This window comes from Periplaneta americana, chromosome 16, assembly GCF_040183065.1.
Source record: "Periplaneta americana isolate PAMFEO1 chromosome 16, P.americana_PAMFEO1_priV1, whole genome shotgun sequence".
NCBI classification, from domain to species: Eukaryota; Metazoa; Arthropoda; class Insecta; order Blattodea; family Blattidae; genus Periplaneta; species Periplaneta americana.
In genome coordinates this window covers 160,730,980-160,757,345 of record NC_091132.1, presented here as the reverse complement: position 1 = coordinate 160,757,345, position 26,366 = coordinate 160,730,980, and the positions used below count along the sequence as shown (strand labels likewise).

The 26,366-nt window shown below is 35.2% G+C and overlaps 1 protein-coding gene across 1 annotated transcript; it reads right to left on the bottom strand.

Moving 5' to 3' along the window:
* Positions 1–5,428: 5,428 nt before the first annotated feature.
* Positions 5,429–25,118, bottom strand: LOC138691625 (zinc finger protein OZF-like). Its single transcript, XM_069813795.1, has 5 exons — positions 24,471–25,118; positions 23,178–23,275; positions 16,010–16,147; positions 12,332–12,414; positions 5,429–8,123 (listed from the first exon to the last, which is right to left on the bottom strand). Exons 1-5 carry the CDS (start codon positions 24,613–24,615, stop codon positions 7,235–7,237), a joined length of 1,353 nt encoding a protein of 450 aa, XP_069669896.1. The 5' UTR covers positions 24,616–25,118; the 3' UTR covers positions 5,429–7,234.
* Positions 25,119–26,366: the final 1,248 nt, after the last annotated feature.

The following is a 26,366-nucleotide window of genomic DNA, read 5'->3' as shown; positions in this document are numbered from 1 at the left end:
ATGAGGAGACAAAGAGGAAGGTAGAAAATAAGAAAGATTGAAGAAAGCTGGGTGTCCTGTGAAAGACCTGCCCTTGGGAAGAACACTGAATGAATGAATGACAATTTTTTTTCTAAGGAAATTTTTTTGTTATATACAACATGAGAAATTCTCTCTCAAAATGTTCGTGCTTCTTTCACCTCCACTCTGTATAAACAACTTCATATCTTCAGGTGCGGCATGCAAATACTATTTTAAGCATTTTTTCTGTATGATACCCAATTCATTGTGACGTGGAAGGTACGTTATGAACCAGGGCGCGGATCTTGATGTCATGTCAACTATTTTCCCTCATGCAGTATGCATTACTCTCAAGTATTAAAATCCGGAACACGAACCTGTGGTTATAAAAATATGAATTCTATTGTGCATTTTTCGTTGTATTTCCTATTTTTGAAGTTTTAGGTCTTTTTTTTTTTCAAGCTTTAAATCTGTTTTGGTCATTGTTTTTGCATTCTACTTCCTTTCCTGGTCTTCCTCTTTTTCTTTTTTTGCAAAATATTAAATTAACTTAAATTCTTAAACTGTTCAAAATTTATTTTTAATCTAACGAAATAATTAGAAGTTTAATAAGTGGCTCGACAATGTAACAATGTACATGCTGAGAGTCTGTGTCTTAGTTATACTTATTATTTGTCGCTGCAACTAATTCTCCTGTTTCCAACCTACTTGCAGTAAAAAAAAAAAGAAAAAGAACATGCTGCTGGACAATGTACATAGATGCTACTTACTTACTAGCCTTTAAGGAACCCGGAGGTTCATCGTCGCCCTCATATAAGCCCGCCATTGGTCCTGAGCAAGATTAATCCAGCCTCTATCATCATATCCCACCTCCCTCAAATCCATTTTAATATTATCTTCCCATCTACGTCTCGGTCTCCCGAAAGGTCTTTTTACCTCCGTCCTCCCAATTAACACTCTATATGAATTTCTGGATTCGCCCATACGTGCTACATGCCTTGCCCATCTCAGACGTCTGGATTTAATGTTCCTAATTATGTCAGGTGAAGAATACAATGCGTGCAGTTCTGTGGTTTGTAACTTTCTCCATTCTCCTGTAACTTCATCCCTCTTAGCCCCAAATATTTTCCTAGCACCTTATTCTCAAACACCCTTAACCAAGGCTCTTCTCTCAAAGTTTCACAGCCATAAAGAACAACCGGCAATATTATTGTTTTATAAATTCTAACTTTCAGATTTTTTGACAGCAGACTGGATGATAAAAGCTTCTCAACCGAATAATAATAGGCATTTCCCGTATTTATTCTTGTTTAATTTCCTCTTGAGTATCATTTATATTTCTTACTGTTGCTCCCAGATATTTGAATTTTTCCACCTCTTCAAAGGATAAATTTATAAAATTTTTATATTTCCATTTCGTACAATATTCTCGTCACGAAACATAATCATATACTTTGTCTTTTCGGGATTTACTTCCAAACATATTTCTTTACTTGCTTCAAGTGAAATTCCCATATTTTCCCTAATCGTTTGTGAATTTTCTCCTAACATATTGACGTCATCCGCATAGACAAGCAGCTGATGTAACCCGTTCAATTCCAAACCCTCTCTGTTATCCTGGACTTTCCTAATGGCATACTCTAGAGCACAGTTAAAAAGTAAAGGTGATAGTGCATCTCCTTGCTTTAGCCCACAGTGAATGGGAAACGCATCTGACAGAAACTGACCTATACGGGGTCTGCTGTATGTTTCACTGAGACATATTTTAATTAATCGAACTAATTTCTTGAGAATACCAAATTCAGTAAGAATATCATATAAAACTTCTCTCTTAACCGAGTCATATGCCTTTTTGAAATCTATTAATAACTGATGCACTGTACCCTTATACTCCAATTTTTTCTCCATTATCCGTCGAATACAAAATATCTGATCTATAGTTGATCTATTACGCCTAAAACCACACTGAATACATACATGTTGAAAGTCGTTATTTTAGCTATTTCCTATCACGGCAAGTATTAGATTCGATATTTTCTCTGTCACAGATTTCGTTAATTACAGGTTATCAGACAGGAATGTTTGGTACGTATTCAGTTTTCATAGTTTCATTCAGCAATGCCTAAAATAAACTCATTTAAATCTTGTCATTTAAGACAGATTTTATCTGAATTTGTAAATGATGTTTCCCTTACAGATGGTAAAGTATTATTTTGTAAGTTGTGCGAAAAAAATGTATCAGCCAAAAAAAAAATTCACATGCGGGTACTGCAACTCACAAGTAAGAAGAAATCCACGCAACTTTTACTGCAACAAAGTGTATCCATAAAGGAGAATAAATCATCAGATTTTTACAGACTTTTGTGAAGCATTTGATACCTTGTGCATTGAAGATCTCACTGTCAGTGATTTAACATATTTCAAGAATGCCCCAGTTGTATCGGCGGATGTGAAAAGGAGTTTCTCAATGTACAAAAATGTGCGTTCCCTAACTTTCGAGAACCTGCGCATGCTGGTGGTTACCTACAGCTATAATTCTGAATATGGTAATATTTTTAAACGTGCTCTTTCTTAGAACATACAAATTCGCGAGATTAAATTAATATCAGTTTTTCATTTCAGTTCTAACATTACAGAAGGAAGAACTGTACTGTACTGCCATACCCTAAAATGAAGACAAACATTTTTCAAGCAATTCTTAAATCATTTTACTGATTTTTTAGGTAATTTTATAGATAATTTTTTTAGACATTTTTAAGTCATCAAAATCCGGGCCCTGGTTATGATCTTAAAATGTGTTGCAGTCAGTGTGCCAGTGTGCGGGTCTATTTAAATGGTACTGAATACAACTATTTTCTGTACCAATCGTATTTCAAGGTTTCCTCCTAACTATCCTTACGTACTTGACTTTCAGTAGTCCAGAGTCCAGAAATAGTTTTCACAGAAATATCACTTTTATGTTTTTATCGCATGTGCAATAATACGCACATAATATGACGTTCCCACTCCAGAAACTATTACAAACATAAGTAATTGATTAACTAGTGGACTTACTCGTGTTAATTATATGTCTGTGCGGCTTACAGCTGTTTCGGTGCATCATCACACCATCTTCAGAGCGTACTAGATCTCGGCGTCATCTCGAACTCCTCTGCCTGTTATGTGGGTACGTTTGATTGTTGAAAGTTGTTGAATAGTGGAGTCAAATAGTGTGTGTGTACTGAAATTGATCTGTATGTTGAGAATTTAATCAGGGTGTGTTTTAGGGTGTGTTTCTAGTTAATCAATTACTTACATTCAAGTGTTAAAAGTAGCGTAAGCAAGATTCAAAATGGATTATTATTACAAACATGTTCACTTGATTAGCTGGCGGTTATACATACTGGAGTCCGTAGTCCAAAAAAATATTTTCCACAGGCATTTTATATTAATATTCGAATACTTTTTGGCCAGAATGGTGAAGTTCATCCCTTGTCAAATAAACAGAACACTACAAACTCCGCACATATCGTATGTGAATGCTTTTTCATCAATATGCTGCAGATCTCACCAAAAGTTACCTGACTGCGAGAGTAGCTTGTTTGTAAGAATTCCTGAGATCTTAAAATATCCCATACAACAGAAACGCTACTCGTGCATGTCATTTGCATACATTGTAGTTCATATACTTGACTACGCAAATCTTCTTATATCCCTCTACCCTTTCAGGCATTGTGGTTTCATTTCAAACCAGCACACTTTCTATTTTGTTTTAATGTCGTGAAGTTGTGCCACAGTGGCTTGAAATAAAGCCACCTCCAAATCTATATGCAAATTTATGAAAATACAAATTTTTGCAAATTTCATCTCTATTTCATGCATTTCATTTGACCAATATCCACCTCAAATTTACTAATTATCAGTTCTGTGCCTCAAAAAGTTAACGGAGAGAGTAATTTCACAAACGTAGCACATAAATTCACCCTCGAAAATATAGTGACATTCATCCATTACAGTCGACCTGGTTGGCAAGTTGATATAGCACTGGCCTTCTATGCCCAAGGTTGCGGGTTCGATCCCGGGCCAGGTCGATGGCATTTAAGTGTGCTTAAATGCGACAGGCTCGTGTCAGTAGATTTACTGGCATGTAAAAGAACTCCTGCGGGACAAAATTCCGGCACATCCGGCGACGCTGATATAACCTCTGCAGTTGCGAGCGTCGTTAAATAAAACATAACATTTATTCATCCATTACATGGCACATGCATACGAAAAATACACTACACGTACACACACATCGTAACTGTATATTTCCTTACCACTGTAGTGAACTTAACGTTTTTCAAGTTACAATCATTGTCTAGTATTTAGTCACGAAGCTCAATTTTTACTAAATATGCATCCACAGATAGTTGCTAACCACCAGGATCGCTACTATCGTCTCATCAAAGACTCTTTCCCTAGCAGACGATAGAATGTATTGTACTTTCAATATCGTGCTCTTTTGAAAAAAATAGCACTTCCTTTCTACTATTGAAATATGAAATCCATAAGGTTTATATATTATTTTCATAAAGTATATATCGTATTATATTTTATAAACTCAATTTCCTGGATCTTTCGGAAGAAGGATAACTCTGACCTCTTTTTATTACAATTTGTAGTTCTAAAAACGTCTCCTTATTCAAATTATTGCATTTTACCCTTTACAGTTATTACAACCGATAACGAACATTTCACAGTTTACACAACTTTTCATAACAAAGAGAAATACGGCACAGTCAATGCCTTTTCAATCTACACCAGGCCACAGTCTACTATATACAGTCGCGAAGCTCAATATGTACTAAAAATGCAAACATGGGTAGTTGCCCACCACCAGGATCGCTACTATCGTCTCATCATCGCAGATCTCTCTCCTAGTAGACGACAAAATATGTTACACTTTTGTTGTGTTCTTTTGGAAAAATTAACACCTTCCTTCTATTATTGAAATATTAAATGCATAAAGTTAATTTATTATTTTAATGAAGTATATTAAATTCCAACATAAACTCGAAGATACCTGTAAGAAATAGGTTAATATTATTTTTGTTTGTGCAAAACGAACTGAAATTTACTATAATCGCTTCAGTCATTCAAGATTATAGCGATAATTAACTATGAAACCAATAAATATTAATTTGCATTTCCCTTTACAATAATAATGGAAATATGAATTAATGGATTAACTTACGTGTACCGGTACTTGTAGTGTAGGCTTACGTAGTTAAAGTGGGATGAGGTTAAGCAATAATAATCACACCAGAATTGGAAATAAAACGTGACCAATTAATTTTATTGTAACAGACTTTTTCTACGTCTTTAGTAAAGTAACAAATAAAAATAACAACAAAATTAACAACTATAATTAAAAACATATCCTTTGAAAAAAAAAGTAGGCCTAAGCAATAATAATCCCACCAGAATTGAAAATAAAACGTGATCAATAAATTTCGTTAAAACAAACTTAATTTTTCTACGTCTCTGGTAAAATATTATTATTCAAATTATTGTATTTTAGCCATTAACATTTTCATTACAACCAATAACGAACATTTCACAAGCATCAATGTGAAATACGCAACGAGCTAGCACTCGATGGAAATACGACACAGTCCGAAGTCGACCGTGGACAGTCTATTGCTTCTAGTTGCTAACCGCTTCGAGCGCTTTATCACGAGATTTGCAAAAAATCACCTCAAGCTTCGCGACTGTATATGATAGACTGTGACCAGGCCGTAATGTATGTTCGGGTTTTGCACTTCAGTGTATGGAGCTCAGTGAAATATTATAACTTTATTGCATATCATTGCTGAGTTTTATTTAGTGAAATGTGTCCATAAGTTCCGTTTACTTATTGTTGCATAATATGTTGCAGAAATAATTACAAAACTGTGTTATTTTAATGTGAAGAGAATTTTACATGTTAACATAATCTATTCGCATCAACATTTAAAGTTTAGAAATGAAGCTGTTTTGAGGTTTAATAAAAAATAATTTATATTGTGATTTTAATTTAGCACATCTACCTTCTTTAATTGTAGACAGAAAATTTACCATACCACTCCTATGAAATTAGTGTACGTACGATTGCGTTAATTCGTCTCAGGTAGTAGATAAATGCAATAATTCAGTACTCAATTGTAATAATAAAATTGAATGTGCGGGGTGTCATACAAGATGTGTTTAATTATAATGTATAATTGCGAATATAGGAATATAAGTTAAGTATAGTAAACATAACATATAATTTCCACATGACATAACATACATATGTAATGGCAGAGCATTGGAGACCACTAAAATTAGACAGAAAGGGCCAAATGGTACAGTAAACATAACCTATAATTTCAACATATCTAAATATCCGTATAGCAGTGGTGTATACTGGTTAAAGGGTTTGGGCTACCGCTGACCCTATTATTACACAAAATATATCTAACAATTACTTTAATTTTAATTACTATGGTAAAACTAATAACACAAAATTATTACATTATGTTATATTATAAACTTTTTCTTTTGTAATTTCCTTGGGCTACCGCCGGTAGCCCCGGTAGCCCGCAAAATACGCCCCTGCCGTACAGTGCAACTTAAAATTATTGAATCGTGCATAAATGAATGTACAAAAATTTCGCAATATTTAATAGAAATAAATGCAGGTATTACACATACGAACGACGGAATTTTCATGCCAAAAATATTACATCTTAACTCGCAAGTGAATTATGTCTGAAGTGTCTCATAATCATTGTTTTAAATTTTATTAATGCAATTACACTACATTTTAGACAAATATATGTTACTCTTTATGCATTCCAACTAATTTATATAGTTGAAACGCCGCCCTTGGTGATCGGGTTAAGCGAGTCTCATGGACTGCCTTACAGCCTGTATTAGATCACGATGGCAGTGGCACAGTTCCTTGTACTCACAGCGCTCCAAGCGGCTAGCAACTATCGCGAGAAATGCAAATAATCATCGCAAGCTTCGTGACTATATACTAGACTGTGCTAAAATGATACGAACAATACTTCCACGCACATCCGATTAAAGTGGTTTCTGACAAATATGCTGGCAGTCTTGAATCTTTAGGTAACTCGATAAGAAGAAACACAATTCTTAGACATCACATATGAGTCACTCCTAGCTCTCATGCTCTCGACAAATGAATTCCAGTTGATTCAACTGTAGCACAGATTTCCAATGGAGTTCAAGCTTTATGCTGGCGTTCATGACTTCTTAAATGACAAGATTGCGAGAAACACTTTCCACAGACTTTGCATTTAAATGGTTTGTCGCCTGTGTGAAGACGATGATGAGTAATCAGAGAATTTGACTGCGAGAAACACTTTCCACAAATATCGCATTTGAATGGTTTCTCTCCTGTATGCAAACGTATATGGCTTTTCAGGTTACCAGGAAAAGAGAAACACTTTCCACATTCATTGCATTTGAATGGTTTCTCACCTGAATGACTGCGTTGGTGTGTTGCTAGGGCACTAGACTGCGGAAAAGACTTTCCACAAGTATCACATTTGAATGGTTTATCTCCTGTATGCAGGCGTTTATGGCATTTCAGATTACAAGAATCTGAGAAACACAATCCACAGACATCGCATTTGAATGGCTTGTTGCCCGTATGCATTCGTGTATGACGTATTAAACCCCCATGTTGAAGGAAACTCTTTCCACAAATATCACATTTGAATGGTTTTTCACCTGTATGCCGACGTTGATGGGCAGTTAGGGTACCTGACTGCGAGAAACATTGACCACAGATATCGCATTTGAATGGTTTTTCGCCGGTATGAAGTCGTGTATGACATTTCAAATATCTATGTTCAAAGAAACACTTCCCACAGATATCGCATTTGAAAGACTTTTCGCTTGTGTGCATCAAGACATGCCTTTTCAAATTTTTCGAATACGAGAAACTCTTTTGACAAACACTACATTTGAATTGTTTTTCATCTTTACGAGGCCTCAACATTTTCTCCGAGGAAATTGAATGCTTTGTACCATCACGAATAGTCAACTGTTCTTCGGTTGAAAAATCTGCATACTCTGAGAGTACGGTGCTGTCATGTGTGTCTGCAAAACTATCATAAAATATATAATCAGTCTATAAAACTGTCACATGAAGTAAGTATTGACACAAACCACAAGTTTACAAGGTATCACATTGTAAGATACAACTCACTAGCAGGTAACAGGATCACAATCATTTTACTGCATAGAATACTTCAATTTTGCTGTCTATATTAGATGATTAAGAAATATGGATCATATGAGGAAACAAGGAAGGCGGAAAATAGGAAAGGCTGGAGAGAGCTGGGTTTGCAGTGAAAGGCCTGTCCTTGGGCAGAACACTATACTGTTTTCGCTGTAAGAATAATCCTGATGTAAATATAACCACTTTGCTTTCATACACGTCATTGGCTGCCAGTCAAAACTCACACGATGCAGGAAAATATAGTTCCGCATTTGGAAACCGTAATCTTGTATTATTTAGAAAACAAAAAAATTGAATTCTAGTTCTTAAATACGATAAACTTCACTTATGTATAAAACACTACGTAAAAGAAAAGCTACTTTTACATTTCGTTATTTACTATGAACGCGGATGAATACAAAGAGCAATACTACAGTCCACTATATACAGTCACGAAGCTTGAGTTGTTGAGGGTACTAGGAATAATAGACTGTGCCGGTATTATTTCGCATTGTCTGTGATGATGCGATAGAAGCGATCCTAGATAGTTGCTAACCACTAGGATCGCCTGCATATTCTGAGCTTCGTGACTGTATATACTAGACTATGGTAATACCGAGGTAGTTTGTTCTTGTAACAAGCTGGCGTCACTTGAGCTCGTAGTTGTTCACGTAAGCACGTGATACTGTAGTATAGCTTATACATCCTGGAAGAAATAACTCCTTTGTCTGGCATTGATTGACCTTGCACGTAAATTTAAAATAATTTAATTACAGTATGTATAAAGTAAAAGTTTCCTAAGCAAATTAATGCATAATAGTGAGGTTAGATCTACTTGACGAGTAACAGGAAATGTTTAACATGAAACAGAATGTACAACAGTGGGCGGGATCACGTACTGAGAATCTATAGTGCCAAGCTGTTGCCAATAAGGCCTCACTTTCGTCACGTGCTATTGTTTACATTAGGATTTTTCTTACAGCGAAAAGATTATAAATGGATGTATGAATTAGATGCAACATGAATGACATAATATTACCAGTATGTACTTCCGCAGAAATCAGTAACAACCTAGACAGAGAGAGGATGTATAATTACTTTCTCGCTATGGACTTCTTATAGCTCCAGGATAATTCAGTAGCTGGCAGCGCATTTGTGTTCCTAATCGTACACTGGATTGAGTAGTTTCTTCTGGTACACCTATTAAGTCACGTGAATGCATAAGCAGGGTAGAATTGTAAGTTGGTACGAATAGGTTATGAATCACAGTAAAATACAGGTGCTCCATCGTCAATGTTGTTTATGTAAAACACCAAGTTACGACTGCATTGTGATCTGATTCTAATATAGAGTAAGTTGAATTTTCATTCAGACTTTTGTGTATTATTTCAATTTATCAATCTATGTTATATTGTATTTCATTTTGATCTGTATTTTGTATATATTGTGTAAAATTTAAATATTGTTAATTTGTATATTGATTTTTGTTATTATAATTGTGTCCTCATAACGTCTTGTGACGTAGGAAAATAAATAAATATTTTTAATAAATCTTCACTGACAGTTATGATAGAAGATATGAATTAAGATATATTTTTGTTTACTATAATGGAGCTGATTTTGTTAAACGAATTAATTGTATATATTGTATTTACAGAGCATATAAAATTAATGTCTACCATGTTTACTATTATGTTCTATAATATATATTATATATACTAGTTCCGTATTATCATTGATATAATTATATTTTCTGTCATAAGTAGCACTAATAACTAACAAATTTAATTTTAATCCTGTCAAAATTCAACCTGCAAATTTCAAGCGCAATATTTAATAATAAGTTCCTATTAGAAACAAGAACAACCAAGTTTCTGGGCTTCAAAATCGATAATGTTAAACTGGAAAAATCTTATTAAAGACATTATCCTCAAACTAAATTCAGGATGTTTGCTATTTTATCTATGCAAAAGATAGTAAATATCAGTACCTTAAAAACAATATACTTTGCATACTTCCACTCGAAAATGAGTTTTGGAATGAAATTCTGGACACATTCCACCACAGATAGTAACAGTATATTCCTATTACAAAAAAGAGCAATTAGAATAATAGTACGTGCCAAATCTAGGGAATCTTGTAGGACTATTTTAAAAAAACTACAAATAATGACGATGGCTTGTCAGTATATTTTTTTAATTAATAATATTCCTTGTATGTAATCGTGAAAACTTTGTAACTAATTCAACAGTTTATGGTATAAATACACGTCAAAAATTGACTTTCATACTCCATCAGCAAGTCTATCGTGCTATCAAAAAGGAGTGCGTTATATGGCAGTAAAACGTTTTAATAGGCTCTCTATCGATATAAGAAATGAAACTGAAAACATAAGATTATTTAGGTCCAAATTAAAGAAGTACCTACTTACTCACGCCTTCTATTCTGTAGGTGAAATCACGACATTCAACAACGCTTTATGAAACTGATAATAAAACTTTGTGTTGTACTAGTAGACTATATTGTAAACCTCTTTTGTACATATTTCAACTAGATTGTGACTATAAATTACGATTTATAGTAGTATTAAGTTTTTTGACTTGTTCCATATTCTATCGTGACTGAATGAATACCATGGAATGTTACTATATACAATACAATATTTTATAGAGCACTAGTTTCGCAGTGTTAGTGCATATATGTGGTTAAAAAGTAGCTGGACAGATCATTTCAGTTTAGTAGCAATCCCACTTACAGCTGTCATGCTCCATCATTGTTATGTACTGAACTAGGTTTTACCTTTCGTAGCATCCTCACGTAAGCATTTAGGGTTAGATTTTGAACTCTGAAACTCCAGGATATACTAACTGATAACTTTCCTAACGTGTTTGGGAACGAAAATGTGCTGCCTGGTCATTAGATATGTCAGGGAAATTTGTGCAGTTTTTGGATGCAGAAATTATGATAATGAATAGAACTGACGGTCTTTTCTTTATTTCGTTTCTCGAAAGATAAAAAAAAAAAAATCTGTTAATAGTCCACTTGCCTCCAGAATTGTGAATTTCTTCTAATGAAGAAAATTTATAAATTACTGCACTTTGTGCATGCTTTGAATTTATTTATAATACGGTATTCTTTGCTAACAAACGAAAACAACATACATATTTAATACTTCTGTAAGGTTAGATGCAAAATAAATGTTTTATAACGCAAACGCTTCTATTTGCAGATGTGATCTATGGGTTCCGAAATGCAGGAAATAACTCGACGTTTTATTTAAAAAGAATAGTTATTTGAATATGTGCAAACCTATAGAATTTGTTCAGATCACATTACGAAGAAATATTTCGGAATTTCAAAATTCAAAACAAAACAACAGTGGTACCGGTACCTAGGTGGTACATGTCATCTTCGTAAATTTTAACCTTACGAAAAGAATATTTTCTCATGGCATCAGATATATTATTTTCATACGTAAGTAAACATAATCATATAGTATAATTTTATTCTTTATGCGTCACCATTCCCATAGCACACAAAACTGAAATAGTTCTGAACGCACACATAGACTTGCAAATTGATATGAAAAAGATATTCATGAATAAAAAAAAAACAGGCTAGCGAGAAAGGAGGAAAACAAAGAAGACAAATTAAAAGAGAAACGGAAGGACGTAACGAAAACTGAAAAAAAAAAAGCGATGTAGCCTTAAATTGACTTAATTTACAGACTGTTTCGATTATGTAAATTCATTTCAAAATCTAACTAAAACACATCAATAATGAAATCTCTTTCGGTCTGAAGGAATATTAATAAAAGGAATTAGTGGAATTCATCCTAAATTTCATTATAAACAAAAGTGATTATTTGTAACATGCAAAACTGATCTTTTCACTTGTCTTCATTTTATGAAAGAAATATAATAAACCCTCTGGCACTTATAGCCAACATTCCATCCTTCCATGATTTCCGAGGTCATTTTCATTATAAGGACAATCTATTCCAAGCCATAAAACATTGAAAAATGATGTCATATGTGAAAATTTTAAAGCAGCATTGAAAGAATGACAACATAAAGTCTCGCATACCAGACTCACCTATCAGACAAAAATTCATTCTCCTCTGCTGTAAGTTCCTGTTTCAGCTCGTCCTTTACTGTGTCCAAATCACACAACCGTTCCTAAAAATAAAGACACAATAGAACAGAAAGATGGAACAAATTTACATGAAGAGTGTATCGATTTTTCACGATATAAGTCTGCAAGTAGAAAAGAGAATAGCAAAAGGCAGTCCATAGAGTTCTTATTTTGATAGGGTTCTTCCGTTTTCAATATATTAAGATTTGAACTGATATTGTAAGAAGAAATGTAAGGAAATAATTTGTTGCACAGTTATTAACTTAGTGAAATCTAACTCAACTCTACAATGTTAAAGATTTCATTGTGTGCCTATAAAATTTAAGGTAAGACATGATTTTCATTACAAGGCCCGATTTAGGTATAGTACCACCCCTAGCAGTGCTAAAATTTGCAGCCGCCTCTCCAACTTCCATAAAGAATTTATAAGCCGTTATTATTCAGGTCATGTTTACTTTAAATTAGTTTGAAATTAAATGTTCCAATTTAGGAAACATATTATTGAAATCAAAATACATGCATTTTACTTGTGAATTATAAAGATTTTCATCGCGCTTTCTTCACAGAGAAAGCATTGATGATGTCATCAATGTCGATCTGATGAAGCACATCAGACTCGATGCAAAGAAACATATTCAAACTTATTCATTGTTGAAACAAAACTGATTTGTAAGAGGCAGGCTGTGGTTTATATTTAACATTGGTTTTGTGGGAATAATACAATGGCTGAGAACCTTCCTTCTGTTCCAGGTCCTTGTCTGCATAAATGAATCAAATAAAATTATAAATATTACCCCCATAATCTTTCCATGAGGCTATTTTTATAACTGTTCCATGTCCAGTTGAAGGCCAGGTACTTAAAATGGCTCTCTTAAAAAAAAGTAAATAGTGAAACAGACTTGGAACAGTATGATTCTCAGCCATTTAATTCTTACGAGTATTTCTTACTTCGATAGGATGTATAAAGTAAATTGAAAAATGAACTCCAACTCTTTACGGAATAAACCTCTTATATCGCATTATATATGCACATGCTCGATTATGAAATGTAACTGAGAGTTGTGGTTATTATTCATAGTGATAAAATAGACACACATCGAATTCGATTTTGATCAATGCATTTCTTGCTTATACAAGGAGTTAAATGCAAGCACTTTCACAGTATAATAACGCGATACCGGTATTACAATATAATTATGCAGCTATACACTTTCCTTTTAACTTTTATCATCTAGTCTGCTGTCAAAAAGTCTGAAAGTTACAACTTATAAAACAGTAATAGTACCAGTTGTTCTTTATGGTTGTGAAAATTGGACTCTCACTTTGAGAGAAGAACACAGGTTAAGAGTGTTTGAGAATAAGGTGCTTAGGAAAATATTTGGGGCTAAGAGGGATGAAGTTACAGGAGAATAGAGAAAGTTACACAACACAGAACTGCAAGCATTGTATTCTTCACCTGACATAATTAGGAACATTAAATCCAGACGTTTGAGATGGGCAGGGCATGTAGCACGTATGGGCGAATCCAGAAATACATATAGAGTGTTAGTTGGGAGGCCGGAGGGAAAAAGACCTTTGGGGAGGCCGAGACGTAGATGGGAAGATAATATTAAAATGGATTTGAGGCAGGTGGGATATGATGATAGAGACTGGATTAATCTTGCTCAGGATAGGGACAAAAAAAGCGGGCTTATGTGAGGGTGGCAATGAACCTCCGGGTTCCTTAAAATCCAGTAAGTATAAGTAAGTATACACTTTCCTTTTACTCTCGCCGCGACCGCGACAATACCATAAAAACACAATATTCGACTTCCACAAGGTGTTCAAGAACAAACTTCAGAAAAGATTTACCCACAGTGTTTTAAAAATAAATTTCACTGTAAGATGAAAATGAAAAAAGAAAATAAGAAAACCGGAAGAGAGCGAGAGAAAATGCTACCCCAGGCGACTGCCTAGGTTGTGTAGGACTAAAACCGGCACTGACTATGGTTGTCTTCTTGGATTAGAGAGGGTCTCCAACTTAACATCTCACGGTTCGATCTATAGAGAACCACATGGTGATCCATGGTGATTCAAAGAATTATGGCTTCTCTGGATGGCCACAGAGCAACAATACCACTTAATCTTTACTGTACCCAGAGGATGCCCTCAAGGTCGAGTTTTATCTGTACTTCTATGGTGTCTGCTAGTTGATGAACTGCTTGTCAGACTGAATGAAAGTGGAAAATATACTGAAGCCTATGAAGATGATATAAGCAAAATTCCTGACACAAGTGTCAGCATTCTTCAGTTCTCATAAGACTGTAGAGAATTGGTGTCATGAGGTTCAACTGTTGATCAATCCAGAAAAAACTGACATTGTTTTTACAAGAAAGGGAAGGCTGGATGGTTTGTTCGAGCCTGTCTTGTTCGGTCAAATACCTGGAGTTATTCTGGTTTCTTTGGAGAGAGAATAATGAGCACTAGCTAGCTGATGTAAACACTTTGTTAAGAGTTGGAGACTTGGGCCGAAAGCTGCCTATTGGCTATAGTATTATCGCCACGGCATCATGCTTAACATGTCGGCATCATACAATAACGTGCGGTGTGCTTTTAAAACATAATCTTGCTGACCGATTGTTGCTCTGTTGGTTTCACTCCAAGCGTCACATTGTCACGTCTACTTCCTCGATAAGAGTAAGCACTAGTTTATTATATTGTTAAATGGCTATTATTATTATTATTATTATTATTATTATTATTTCATATACGAGTATGTTGACATTATTCTTAACTCTTAATAATAACTCTTTAATAATAATTTTTAATCACATACCTTAATGTTTGTCCTCAGCACAAGACATTGCAACCTCAGTTTTTGTCCACGTAGATTAGACAAGTAGGTGTCTTTAATAATGAAAGCAGCTTACTGCTTGCAATATTGAAATTAAGGCGAGTGATTGGAACGGCGAAACAAGAAATTGAAAACAATAATACAATTAAATTTCAAAGACCTGCTGAATGTTATGCATGAGGCCGCTAAAAGAACTTCCAAATGTTAACCATGAGAGTGCGGAAATAATAATAGTAGGTCTATAAGTTTGTAATAACAATGTATCATAACACTTGGTTGGACTCCGATTATTCCCTATATTAAGTGCACTGTTGGCAGTCATTCCAGTATGAAGAGAGCAATGCCTCTAAAGGTATGGCTAAGACCTTGACTCGCAAGCTTGAGGGGGAATTGGGAAGAGAAGACTGTATCGAGTCTGCATGAAAGGAAGCTAGACTTCCGTCACAATATTACATCACGCTATTTTGAGAGAGGGAGGGAGGGGAGAGGAGGAAAAGGGGAGAGGAGGAGAGATGGGGTGGGGAGGGGGAAGAGAGGGGAGGGGAGAGGGAAGAGGAGGAGAGGGGAGGTGAAGGGAGAGAGGAGAGGAGACGGGAGGGGAGGGCAGGGGAGGAGAGGAGATGAGAGGGGAGGGGAGGGGAGGGGAGGAGAGGAGAGGAGAGGAGAGGAGAGGAGAGGAGAGGAGAGGAGAGGAGAGGAGAGGAGAGGAGAGGAGAGGAGTGAGAGACTGAGCGTGTGTGCATTTGTGCAAAACTAACAGATTAATAGTGAAAGGACAGGCAGCTAACTCTATGGGAACAACATACCTCAGCTTTACACTCTGTTGTAGCAAAATTATTTGGCACCGCAGTTTTCTCAATTTTAATATCTGATGTGAGATCATAGCTGTGGTCCACCCTTTCCGTCTTTATTCCAGCCACGTGGAGATCCAATAAATTCCCTTCCTGCAGAAGATAGACATATAATGCATTTGTAACACATAACAGCTTGTAAGAACGTGATTCAAAGTGCTACATCCTGCACTCTGGTCTTCATACTGCGGGTTAACTGTTAATTAAGGCACATGTGAAATACAGCATAAAGAAAATAATGGACAAAAAAATGGAAATGTTTACTTCTACAAGTGAGGAATATATCGCCATTACGTGTATGGAGTACAGCTGATATATACTGAAAGATAAAAACAACACCTTATAAAACACACACCAGCTGGAAGAAGAAAAAAGTAGTGTTACTGACACTGGTGGCCTAACTATTCTAATTAATATTTGAGGAGAAAAATTCGCTCCGGCACCGGGGATAGAACCCGGGTCCTTGGTTCTACGTACCAAGCGCTCTGACCATTGAATACACCGAAATCAATCCACAGCACCGGATCGAATTCTCTTCCTTCAATGTTTCCCTTTGTAGCCTGACTCCAAGTTAGGCATATACGTTGATGTTTTATGTTCAAGTCAACTGCCATTATACAAGGGGCGCACTCAGCTGAGTGACTTGTTTACAGATATTATTCTGTAGAACAAATTAATAAAATCTTTAATATTCTCATAGCTAGCAGTGCATATATTTCTACAGATTACTGTGCACTTAACTGCGGAATCCTGGCCAAACAAGTCACTCAGCTGAGTGCGCCCCTTGTATAATGGCAGTTGACTTGGACATAAAACGTCAATGTATATGCCTAACTTGGCGTGAGGCCAAAAGGGAAACATCGAAGGAGGAGAGTTCGATCCGGTGCTATGGACTGATTTCGGCGTAGCTCAGTGGTCAGAGCGCTTGGTACATAACCGGGTTCGATCCCCGGCGCCGGAGCAAAATTTTTCTCTTCAAATATTAATTGTCAATATAACAGATATTATTCTGTAGGACAAAGTAATACAATCTTTAATATTCTGACTATTCTAGTCCAATACGATTATTTTACAGAATAAATCAGTGCTACGTCATCCACGATGAAGACTTTAATGACTCTCCTTATGGGGTTAGGTGCAGCTTATAGCAATAAAATTTTGGAAATATTCAACACTTTTTTTCTTCAATACTGTATCTTGTACAAGAATGAAAATTATTATGTGTAAAACATTGTCCTTCTGCTACATGAAAGAAATATATTAACAATTTAAAAAAATATATTTACATTTTTTATTTCAAAATTCACTTCACTACACTGCGATGAAGCGTTTCCCACATAACTCAAAAACTATCCAACATTATGTGATGCAATTTTTTGTGTGTACTATGCATGCTATATCTACAGTATGATGCAAGAGCATTTCTCTACCTCTGGTAGATTGTCTGATAAAAAATAAATTCTTAACAAAAATGGTCAAATGTCAGTATTTTCGTCTAACAACAACTATAAAAAATATATTATTTATTAAGGAATGTAGCTGAAAGAGTATGATATTGTAAACATGAGTTTCAGAAATAAAATAAAAGAGAGAGGACATGAAAAATTTAACAAGTTTATGAGTTATAAGGGAAACGCTTCATCATTGCACAGTGAACTGCCACCATTTTGAATTCTGAAAGAAAAAATATATATTTTTTTTAATTGTAAAAATACTTTTTTCATATAGCATAAGGACAGTGTTTTACATATACCAGTTTTAATTATTGTACAAGATACAGTAATGGAAGGAAAAAATATTGAATATTTCCAAAAATTTTACGGCTGTAAGTTCTCTGTACCTAACCCCTTAAGACATGGTCATGACTTGGAAATGTGTCAACAGGAATACTACAAATTGCCAGTAAGACTTCCACTTTTGATGATGAGAAAACAGGAATCATCAAGTACGAGCCTGTCGAAATCCAACAGTGCATTAGGATTGTTATTTCTGACGCAGTTGTTCCTAGTTTAGTAGACATTGTGCAAATGATCTAATTCCGTAGTTGGAACATTACATTGCAGTCCCTCAATTCCAAGTACGTGATTGACAGTTTTCCCTGGCTAATTATAAAATTTAAATTGTGTATTCGGTAGAGGAATTTGATGTTTCTTTTAGTCGTTTCACTTCCCTTTCGGGATTAGTGGATTGCGAATATTTTCGTTGAATACTAAACATATTATAATTTTCTCCTAGTTAATAATATTTTCGTGCAGATGTTTAGGCCCAGGACAAACGTCTACAACAGTATTAATCAGCAATTGAGCAAATCTGGCTTAAAGGACTGGCGGTAGATGATTATAACACGGGAATTTTAAAGCTCGTGGAAAGATGTGACAAATGCTTCAGTAACAGAGGTGATTATGTGAAGAAATAAGTAAGCTTCAAATCTGAATCGGTTGGAGCTAAATGGAAGTAAGTCACAAAATGCAGTTTTGGGTTATGCAACAATTTGAACAACTGATATCATGCACATCGAACAAAGGAAGAAGGAACTAAGACTTTTAAATATTCGTTTGTCTTCTATAACATAAAAATATAATATTTGTGTTATTAGTGGAATGTTTTTGCTCCTCCTGAAAAGTTGTGAAAAGTGACTTAATTCCTTTTAGCTCCGACTGATTCATTTGTACTTGACATGTTTTTGGTTAATATAATATATTTTTTCAATTAATGAAAGCCAAACGGTCGTTACTTCCTGGGTTACAATCGTATATCTGCCCTAGAGTATGTATTTAAGATGTATGCAAGTAGCTTCTCAGTTGTGATATAATTCAACTTTTTGATCTTACATATAGTCCGGATCAGCTTACTTAATACCTTAAGGGTGAAACCTAACCATTTTCCCACCATTACTACATATGCTAGAGGATTATGGTGATTTTCTAGTTTGAAAGTTGAATTTTCTTTTGCCAACATCGTTTCGAATTTCGATACTGAGAAATACTATAACTAGTAGTGATTTTCCAACTGTTATGTTGGCAGCAGGAACAGCTGTTGTCGGTAGTGCAAATTATGAAAATTCAAATTGTTCTAGATTTCTGAGCCGATTACTGGAAGTTAGTGAAATTCGAAAATACTATAATTAATTAATATCAATATTATATTAATACAAAATAGTTATTTTATGCATTGTCTTGTGGTTATAATTCAAGCTTATAGTCAGATAAGTGTAAATAAATACGTCATGACACATGCACCTGGGTGATCGATAGAAAATGCGCACAGAGATAACAATTATAACAAGAACAACAAAATTATTAGGAGTAAGTAAGTATTCTTAAGCATACATTTCAAAGTGGCATTCAGTTTTCGGAGTTTGTAATAATGATTTCACGTGTCAAACAAAATACATTTTTAGGTTAGAACTCCTAAATCGTAAACTGTTTAGTCAAAGCAATGAATTTTATGTTGTCAGACAAAATATATTTTAATATTACATCATATTAAACTACTAATTTCCAACATAATATGCGGGAGGTCCAGGAGGAAAATATAGTCCTACTGTTTCACAAATTATTGAACCATTTAGAAAACACCTCCCAACATTAAGATCCGATGTAGTAAGTAAATAGACATTATTATTATTACTATTATTATTATTATTATGATTATACATGCATTGTGATGTTACCCTCTTTGGTGATATCTGGTATTAGTTGGCAACACTGAAGAGACGGCCCAATTAGTCTTTTAGGAACTAACTTACGTGATCCTCACTATACTATATTAATTTAAAAAAATAACAAATAAGAGGATTTATAAAAAGTAATTTCATTGAGGTTATTTTGGTGAAACGAGGATTGAGCGGATTCCGACGATTTTGCAATTCAAAATGTTCGAATTATAAAGCGAATTTGATGGAATTTTTTGTGGAGATGCATTTTAAAACTTAAGCATAGAGATATGTGGCAAATTACCTGTGAAATGAAACGTCCAACGTAATGTGAGTGCAAACGTTCTGTTTTCTAGTCAGTGAAACGATTTTAGTCACATGAAACACACGATACGATGTAATGTGAAGAACGCTGAACTGTTATTAATTCAATACGCACTGAAAAACACTCCGCTGGAGCATATAATACTACAATAAACACATCAATTTCACAACTGAACTTTCTTTCGAAGCCCGCCATTATGATAGACAATGACGTCCTTCAACTGCCAACGTAAAAAACAAAAAATCACTACTTCACGACAGCCACACTCAATCGCTTGCGTTTTCGATCAAATTCGTGCATGCACCGCTTTCCGGATCAATAAAGTTGAGGCTCTGATTCACAGTCAAATGACGGAAATTGTTAACATCCAGGCCTTCATATCCCTTCCAGCAGTCCGTCATTATTGTGGTTTGAGCGGCGACATGTTTCCGAATAACACCAAGAAAAGTATCTTTGTCCCTCTTATTATTCGGACAAATCTCCAATCGCACTTCCTTCGTCTCACGATCTATCATGCCCAAAACCCGAGAACCCTCCACAATACGACCACCAGCCTAAAATTTCCTACGTCCAATCTTGCATTCATCAATTTCTACTATATGATTCGGCCCTCCAATTCTAGGTTCGTTCTTCTAACGGCGATCCACATTGTCTGAAAGAAAATAACACTTATAGCAAATAAAAGCCTACAAAAACCTAAACTAACCTAACCTAACGCATCATAAAAGTCTAAACTAACCTAACCTATTTCACTAAATTCCAAAACTAACCTAACCTGTCAATAAAACCTAAACTATCCTAACCCAACATTGCACAGTTTCGTATATGCAAAGCATAAAAAAGCCTAAACTAACCTAACCCAACTTCTCAACAAAATCCTAAACTAACCCAACCTAACCTGCCACAGATTTGCCTACACAAAGCATAAAAAAGCTAAAACTATCTAACGCATAATAAAAACCTAAACTAACCTAACTTAACCTAAACCCTAAACAAACCTAACCTAACCAAAACCCTAAACTAACTTAACCTAACCAAATTTCTAACCTAACCTAACATAAACAAAAACCTAACTAAAACCCTAAACTAACCTAACCAAAATCCTAAACTAACCTAACCTAACCTAACCAAAATCGTAACCTAAACTAACCTAACCAAAATCCTAAACTAACCTAACCTAACCAAAACCCTAAACTAACCTAACCTAACCAAAATCGTAACCTAATCTAAACTAACCTAACCTAAAGAAAACCCTAACATAACCTCACCTAACCTATCCTAACCAAAACCCTAAACTAACCTAACCTAACCAAAATCCTAAACTAACCTAACCTAATCAAAACCCTAAACTAACCTAACCTAACCAAAATCCTAACCTAACCTAAAACCCTAAACTAACCTAACCTAACCTAACCAAAACCCTAAACTAACCTAACCAAAATTCTAACCCAACCTAACCTAACCTTATCTAACCTAACCAAAATCCAAAACTAACCTAACCTAAACCCTAAACTAACCTAACCTGTCACAGATAATTATGCTTCGCATCATAAAAGTCTAAACTAACCTAACCTGTCACTAAAATCCTAAACTAACCTAACCTGTCACTAAAATCCTAAACTTAACCTGTCACTAAAATCCTAAACTAACCTACCTGTCACTAAATCCTAAACTAACCTAATACGTAACGCATCATAAAAATCTAAGATAACGTAACCTGTCACTAAAATCCTACACTAACCTTATCTAACCTAACCTAACCAAAACCCTAAACTAACCTAACCTAACCAAAACCCTAAACTAACCTAACCTAACCAAAACCCTAAACTAACCTAACCTGTCACAGATAATTATGCAACGCATTATAAAAGTCTACACTAACCTAATATGTCACTTAAATCCTAAACTAACCTAACCTGTCACTAAAATCCTACACTAACCTTATCTAACCTAACCTAACCAAAACCCTAAACTAACCTAACCTAACCAAAACCCTAAACTAACCTAACCTGTCACAGATAATTATGCAACGCATTATAAAAGTCTACACTAACCTAATATGTCACTTAAATCCTAAACTAACCTAACCTGTCACTAAAATCCTAAACTAACCTAACCTGTCACTAAAATCCTAAACTAACCTAACCTATCACTAAAATCCTAAACTAACCTAACCTGTCACAAATAATTACGTAACGCACCATAAAAACCTAAGCTAACCTAACCTGTCAATAAAATCCTACACTAACCTTATCTATCCTAATATTATTTCAATGTACCGAAGTACATATGATATTTCCATGCAGATATTCTGCGTCATCATACGATACGTTCCATTACTCTTTCATCGTTATCTATCCTAAGCTAACCTGTCAGTAAAATCCTAAACTAACCTAACCTGTCAGTAAAATCCTAAATTAACCCAATCTGCCATAACAGTTCATTTTCTTACCTCTACACACTTCCCTCAAGTATGAAAACCAAACCGTGATCGTTGACTCCGCTACATCTGGTACATTCGTCTCATCGCACTCCCTTATTGTTTGGGAGTACGAAAACTCCCCACAAAGTGGACACTCCATATTTGCGGGAAGCAGACCTTTCTCCCGGCACCACTGTTGCGCTTCATTTTCACTATTAATAATGCTCAGCTTTCTAATATTAATACGATCACCTACTGCAGCCATTTCCACAACTACGAATTCCCGCTCGAACATTAGAAACTAGCGCGAAACATTCGTTATGTTATATCGATAGCTATGAATTTATACATTTTAAATACCCGCGTAACCATCCCGCTGCAATATTGCAAACTAGCGCGGAACGTTCGTAATGCCTCGTAAGTTATGTTGGTTTGACATGTAAGATGGCTGAAAGTGCAGGAAGAGAATACGCTCAATCCTCGTTCAACCGTTATTTTAAAACCCCGTTTACAACAGCGCAGATTATCAAGCTTTTAAAATATTATCAACGAGTATTAAAAAAGCATGTAACATGTGACATGAAAGTATACATGACGAACAACTGTAGACCTTAAATTTCTTAGACTATACTAAATGTCTGCTGATTATACACTGGGAGGTATTTTCATAAACTTGATGTCAATATCACACATAGCAGTTACAACCAATGACTCAATTTACCTTTGTTAAGGGCTTCTTCTCAGATGTATCAGTGTTATCACTCCACTGGATAGCCAAAGGGTCCACCTCAGGTTCCTTCTTGATTACATCCATCGCGACTGTAATAGATAATTAAAGGCTGGTTCACAATAAACCGGGGACGGAAACGACGATAACGAGAACGGGAATAATGTTAAAATAAATGTACTTAAATGTGAGCATTCACAATTATTAATTGTAAATGCTTACATTCGAATACATTTTAACAATATTTCCGTCCTCGTTCTCTTTGTCGTTTCCATTCCCGGTTTATTGTGAACCAGCCTTAAGTGTTAAAATACCTAAAGAAAGTAAGCTGCATAAAGAGTTTAAGTTCAGTGATTATAATACGAGGTGCGCTTGAAAAGTTCGTGACCTGACACATAGATAGTATTGAAATTGTGTTAAGAATGTCGCCAATGTTACAAAGCAAACTTTGCCGGTGTCGAGTACAGTCCCTGGGTAGCTCAGTCGGTAGGGCATTGGCGCGCTCAGCCAAAGGTCCCGGGTACCATACCCAGCCCCAGAACAATTTTTCCCTTGAAATTATTCCAAGTCAGCTTCACGGGGAGCTATACCTGAAAGATAGCTAGATGTGCGTAATATACGTCACTGTTCGTTCACAGAAAACCACAATTCAAGGCACACAGAGTTTGTGTGCACTCTATGTTGGGTCTTTGGCGTTTTGTCAGCCCATTTGAGGTATGTGGATATAAAGAAAAAATTGAGCTGGTGTCGGGTACAGTTCCTGGATAGCTCAGTCGGTTGAACATTACCGCGCTCAGCCAAAGTTGTCGGGTTCGATACCCGGCGCCGCAACAATTTTTTCCTTGAAATTATTCAAGAGAACTTCACAGGGAGCTATACCTGAAAGCCAGATTTGCAATGCCGCCATTATTAGCGGCCATTTTACCAGGCTAAATTAGTTCAATTATACGAATGATAATTTTCTATTGTCTACATTTTGTGTAGCTTATATAAAGAGCCCCATTTCATTGAGAAAGTAATTGGGGAAAATTTCAGTATACGGATTCCGCACTGACAATTATATCTTAAAATACTACAAAATATCAGATTTTTCTGCGTTTGTCGAATGAGCATCATCATGCTTACGAAAAGGCACTTTTCAGTGCCAATAATTTATTTTGTGAGCACAAGGTTGGAATTTTGAAGTAACAGGGAAAGGAATGATTCCGTGTTCTGGAATTTATCCAGCACTAGAATAATAATTATACCAAAGACAAGAAGTGTCAATATTCACAGATATAGAATTACCTCTATGAAGTATTAAAATGAAATGAATCACAATTTTAATAACGATAACCTCTCTCCCCCGTTCGCAACGAAGAATACACACATCCAGAGTATGAACTATGAAGACTGTAAGAGCTTCCACTACGATCAAGTGTGCCGTGGCCATGGAAATTTAAAATCAATTCCCCAACTCCCCAGAAATAATTGTTACGACCAGTGTTGCCAAGTCAGCGGTTTTTTAACAACACTACTGAAGTCCACTCTGCCACGTTCCGCCTGGCGCCCATGTGCTCCGTGTCCCAAGCAGAACTATTTGCCATCTTGCAAGCAGTGAAATGGAGCATTACCAACGGGATTGACTCATGTATTCACAGCGACTCTCAATCTGCCTTACAAACCATTGACGATAAATACAACTTGCATTCCATAGCCGTCGAAATTAGATCTTTACTACTTAAATTTGAAGGTCGTATTTGCTTAATGTGGGTGCGCGGCCACACAGGTACTGAGGGAAACGAAAGAGCGGATACATTAGCGAAGCAAGCAGCCTCAACCAACTCAGAATATAAATATTCCACCTGTCCTATTTCATACATTAAGCAGAAGATCAAGCACACAACTACACTGAAGTGGAATGCATACTGGAACTCTAGTGTTAAAGGCTCTGTGACCAAGAAATTATTCTTTCCTAATGTACAAGACAGACTATGTTGCAGTCAGTTCTCAACCGACTTCTTTTTCACTCAGTTTATGACCGGCCATGGAAAATTCGGTTCTTACTTTGAAAGATTTAGGATCAAAAGTGCATAAGAATCTCTGTGCATATGCAAAGAGAATCAGACTGTTGAACATTTGATTTTTCACTGTCCAGTGTTCGAAAGGAAAAGACACTTTTTAAGATATCATATCTCTGATTGCAATTTAAATTACTGCACACCCCTTTAACATTTTCTTAGAAAAAAATGTTGTTACAAACAATTCACAGAGTTTATACACCACATCCACGCAAGACTGTAGCTATTAATTGTATGTAAATTAATGATGATATAAAATCCTAATGCGCTATCTAAAATAAGGTGTCTATCTTTGGGACATAATAATAGTAATAACAACAATAACTATGTTTGTATTATAGATTTTACTATTGTTCAGTATTTGATGACAGGTATATAGTTTGTAACCATAAGTAATTTTGTTTTTATTTTTTTTTACTATCGCAAATCAACTATATAATAGGTGTTTTATTTGTAACTAAGCCAATTCTGTGCATTATCTCATTACTATTGCTTAAAATTATGTATAAAATCACAAATTAATGTAATAATCTTGCAATTTCTCTACACCTTCGATTATAATTTCTAATTTTATTTCATTTTGTTTTAACTGAAAGTAATTATTGCATAACGTATTTAGTATTGTTTACTGTCTCTTAATTAGTGTATTTATATTGTAACTATGACTCAGAACTACTATTAATTCTTTAAAATTGTGTATTATCACTACATAATGTATTTCAAATGTAACAAACTACAACCCTAATATACCAAAGGTAAAATAGGGTTTCAATATTTGGATAATAATAATAATAATAATAATAATAATAATAATAATAATAATAATGTCAGCGGTTTTGTAGCTATATCTGGTGTTTTCAGGACTATGGTTAGCTACAGAATTTTACTGTCAGCGGCTAGCTATTTATTTGGCGTTTTTTAATGATTCTGGCAGAGGGAGATGATATTTTTTTTTTTTTTTAGTTTTTTTCTTTCTGTAAAGATGTTATATGTTCTTGCGGACGACAATGTTTGTTAATCATAAACCATAGTTTAGTTTGGTATTATCACACTTTCTCACTGTGCGAGTGTAAAATATTTCAATCCATTTGCTGCAACCACGTCTATTTCCTGCCTCATCCAT

What these genes read in the sequence shown, in the direction of transcription:
- LOC138691625 (XM_069813795.1), bottom strand. Translation starts at nt 24,615, where the DNA reads ATGGCCACGGCACACTTGATCGTAGTGGAAGCTCTTACAGTCTTCATA. An exon ending in AGAAGAAGCCCTTAACAAAG is followed by an intron (nt 16,148 to 23,177) that starts GTAAATTGAGTC and finishes TATCTTCTGCAG; the next exon opens with GAAGGGAATTTATTGGATCT. An exon ending in CAACAGAGTGTAAAGCTGAG is followed by an intron (nt 12,415 to 16,009) that starts GTATGTTGTTCC and finishes CTTTATTTTTAG; the next exon opens with GAACGGTTGTGTGATTTGGA.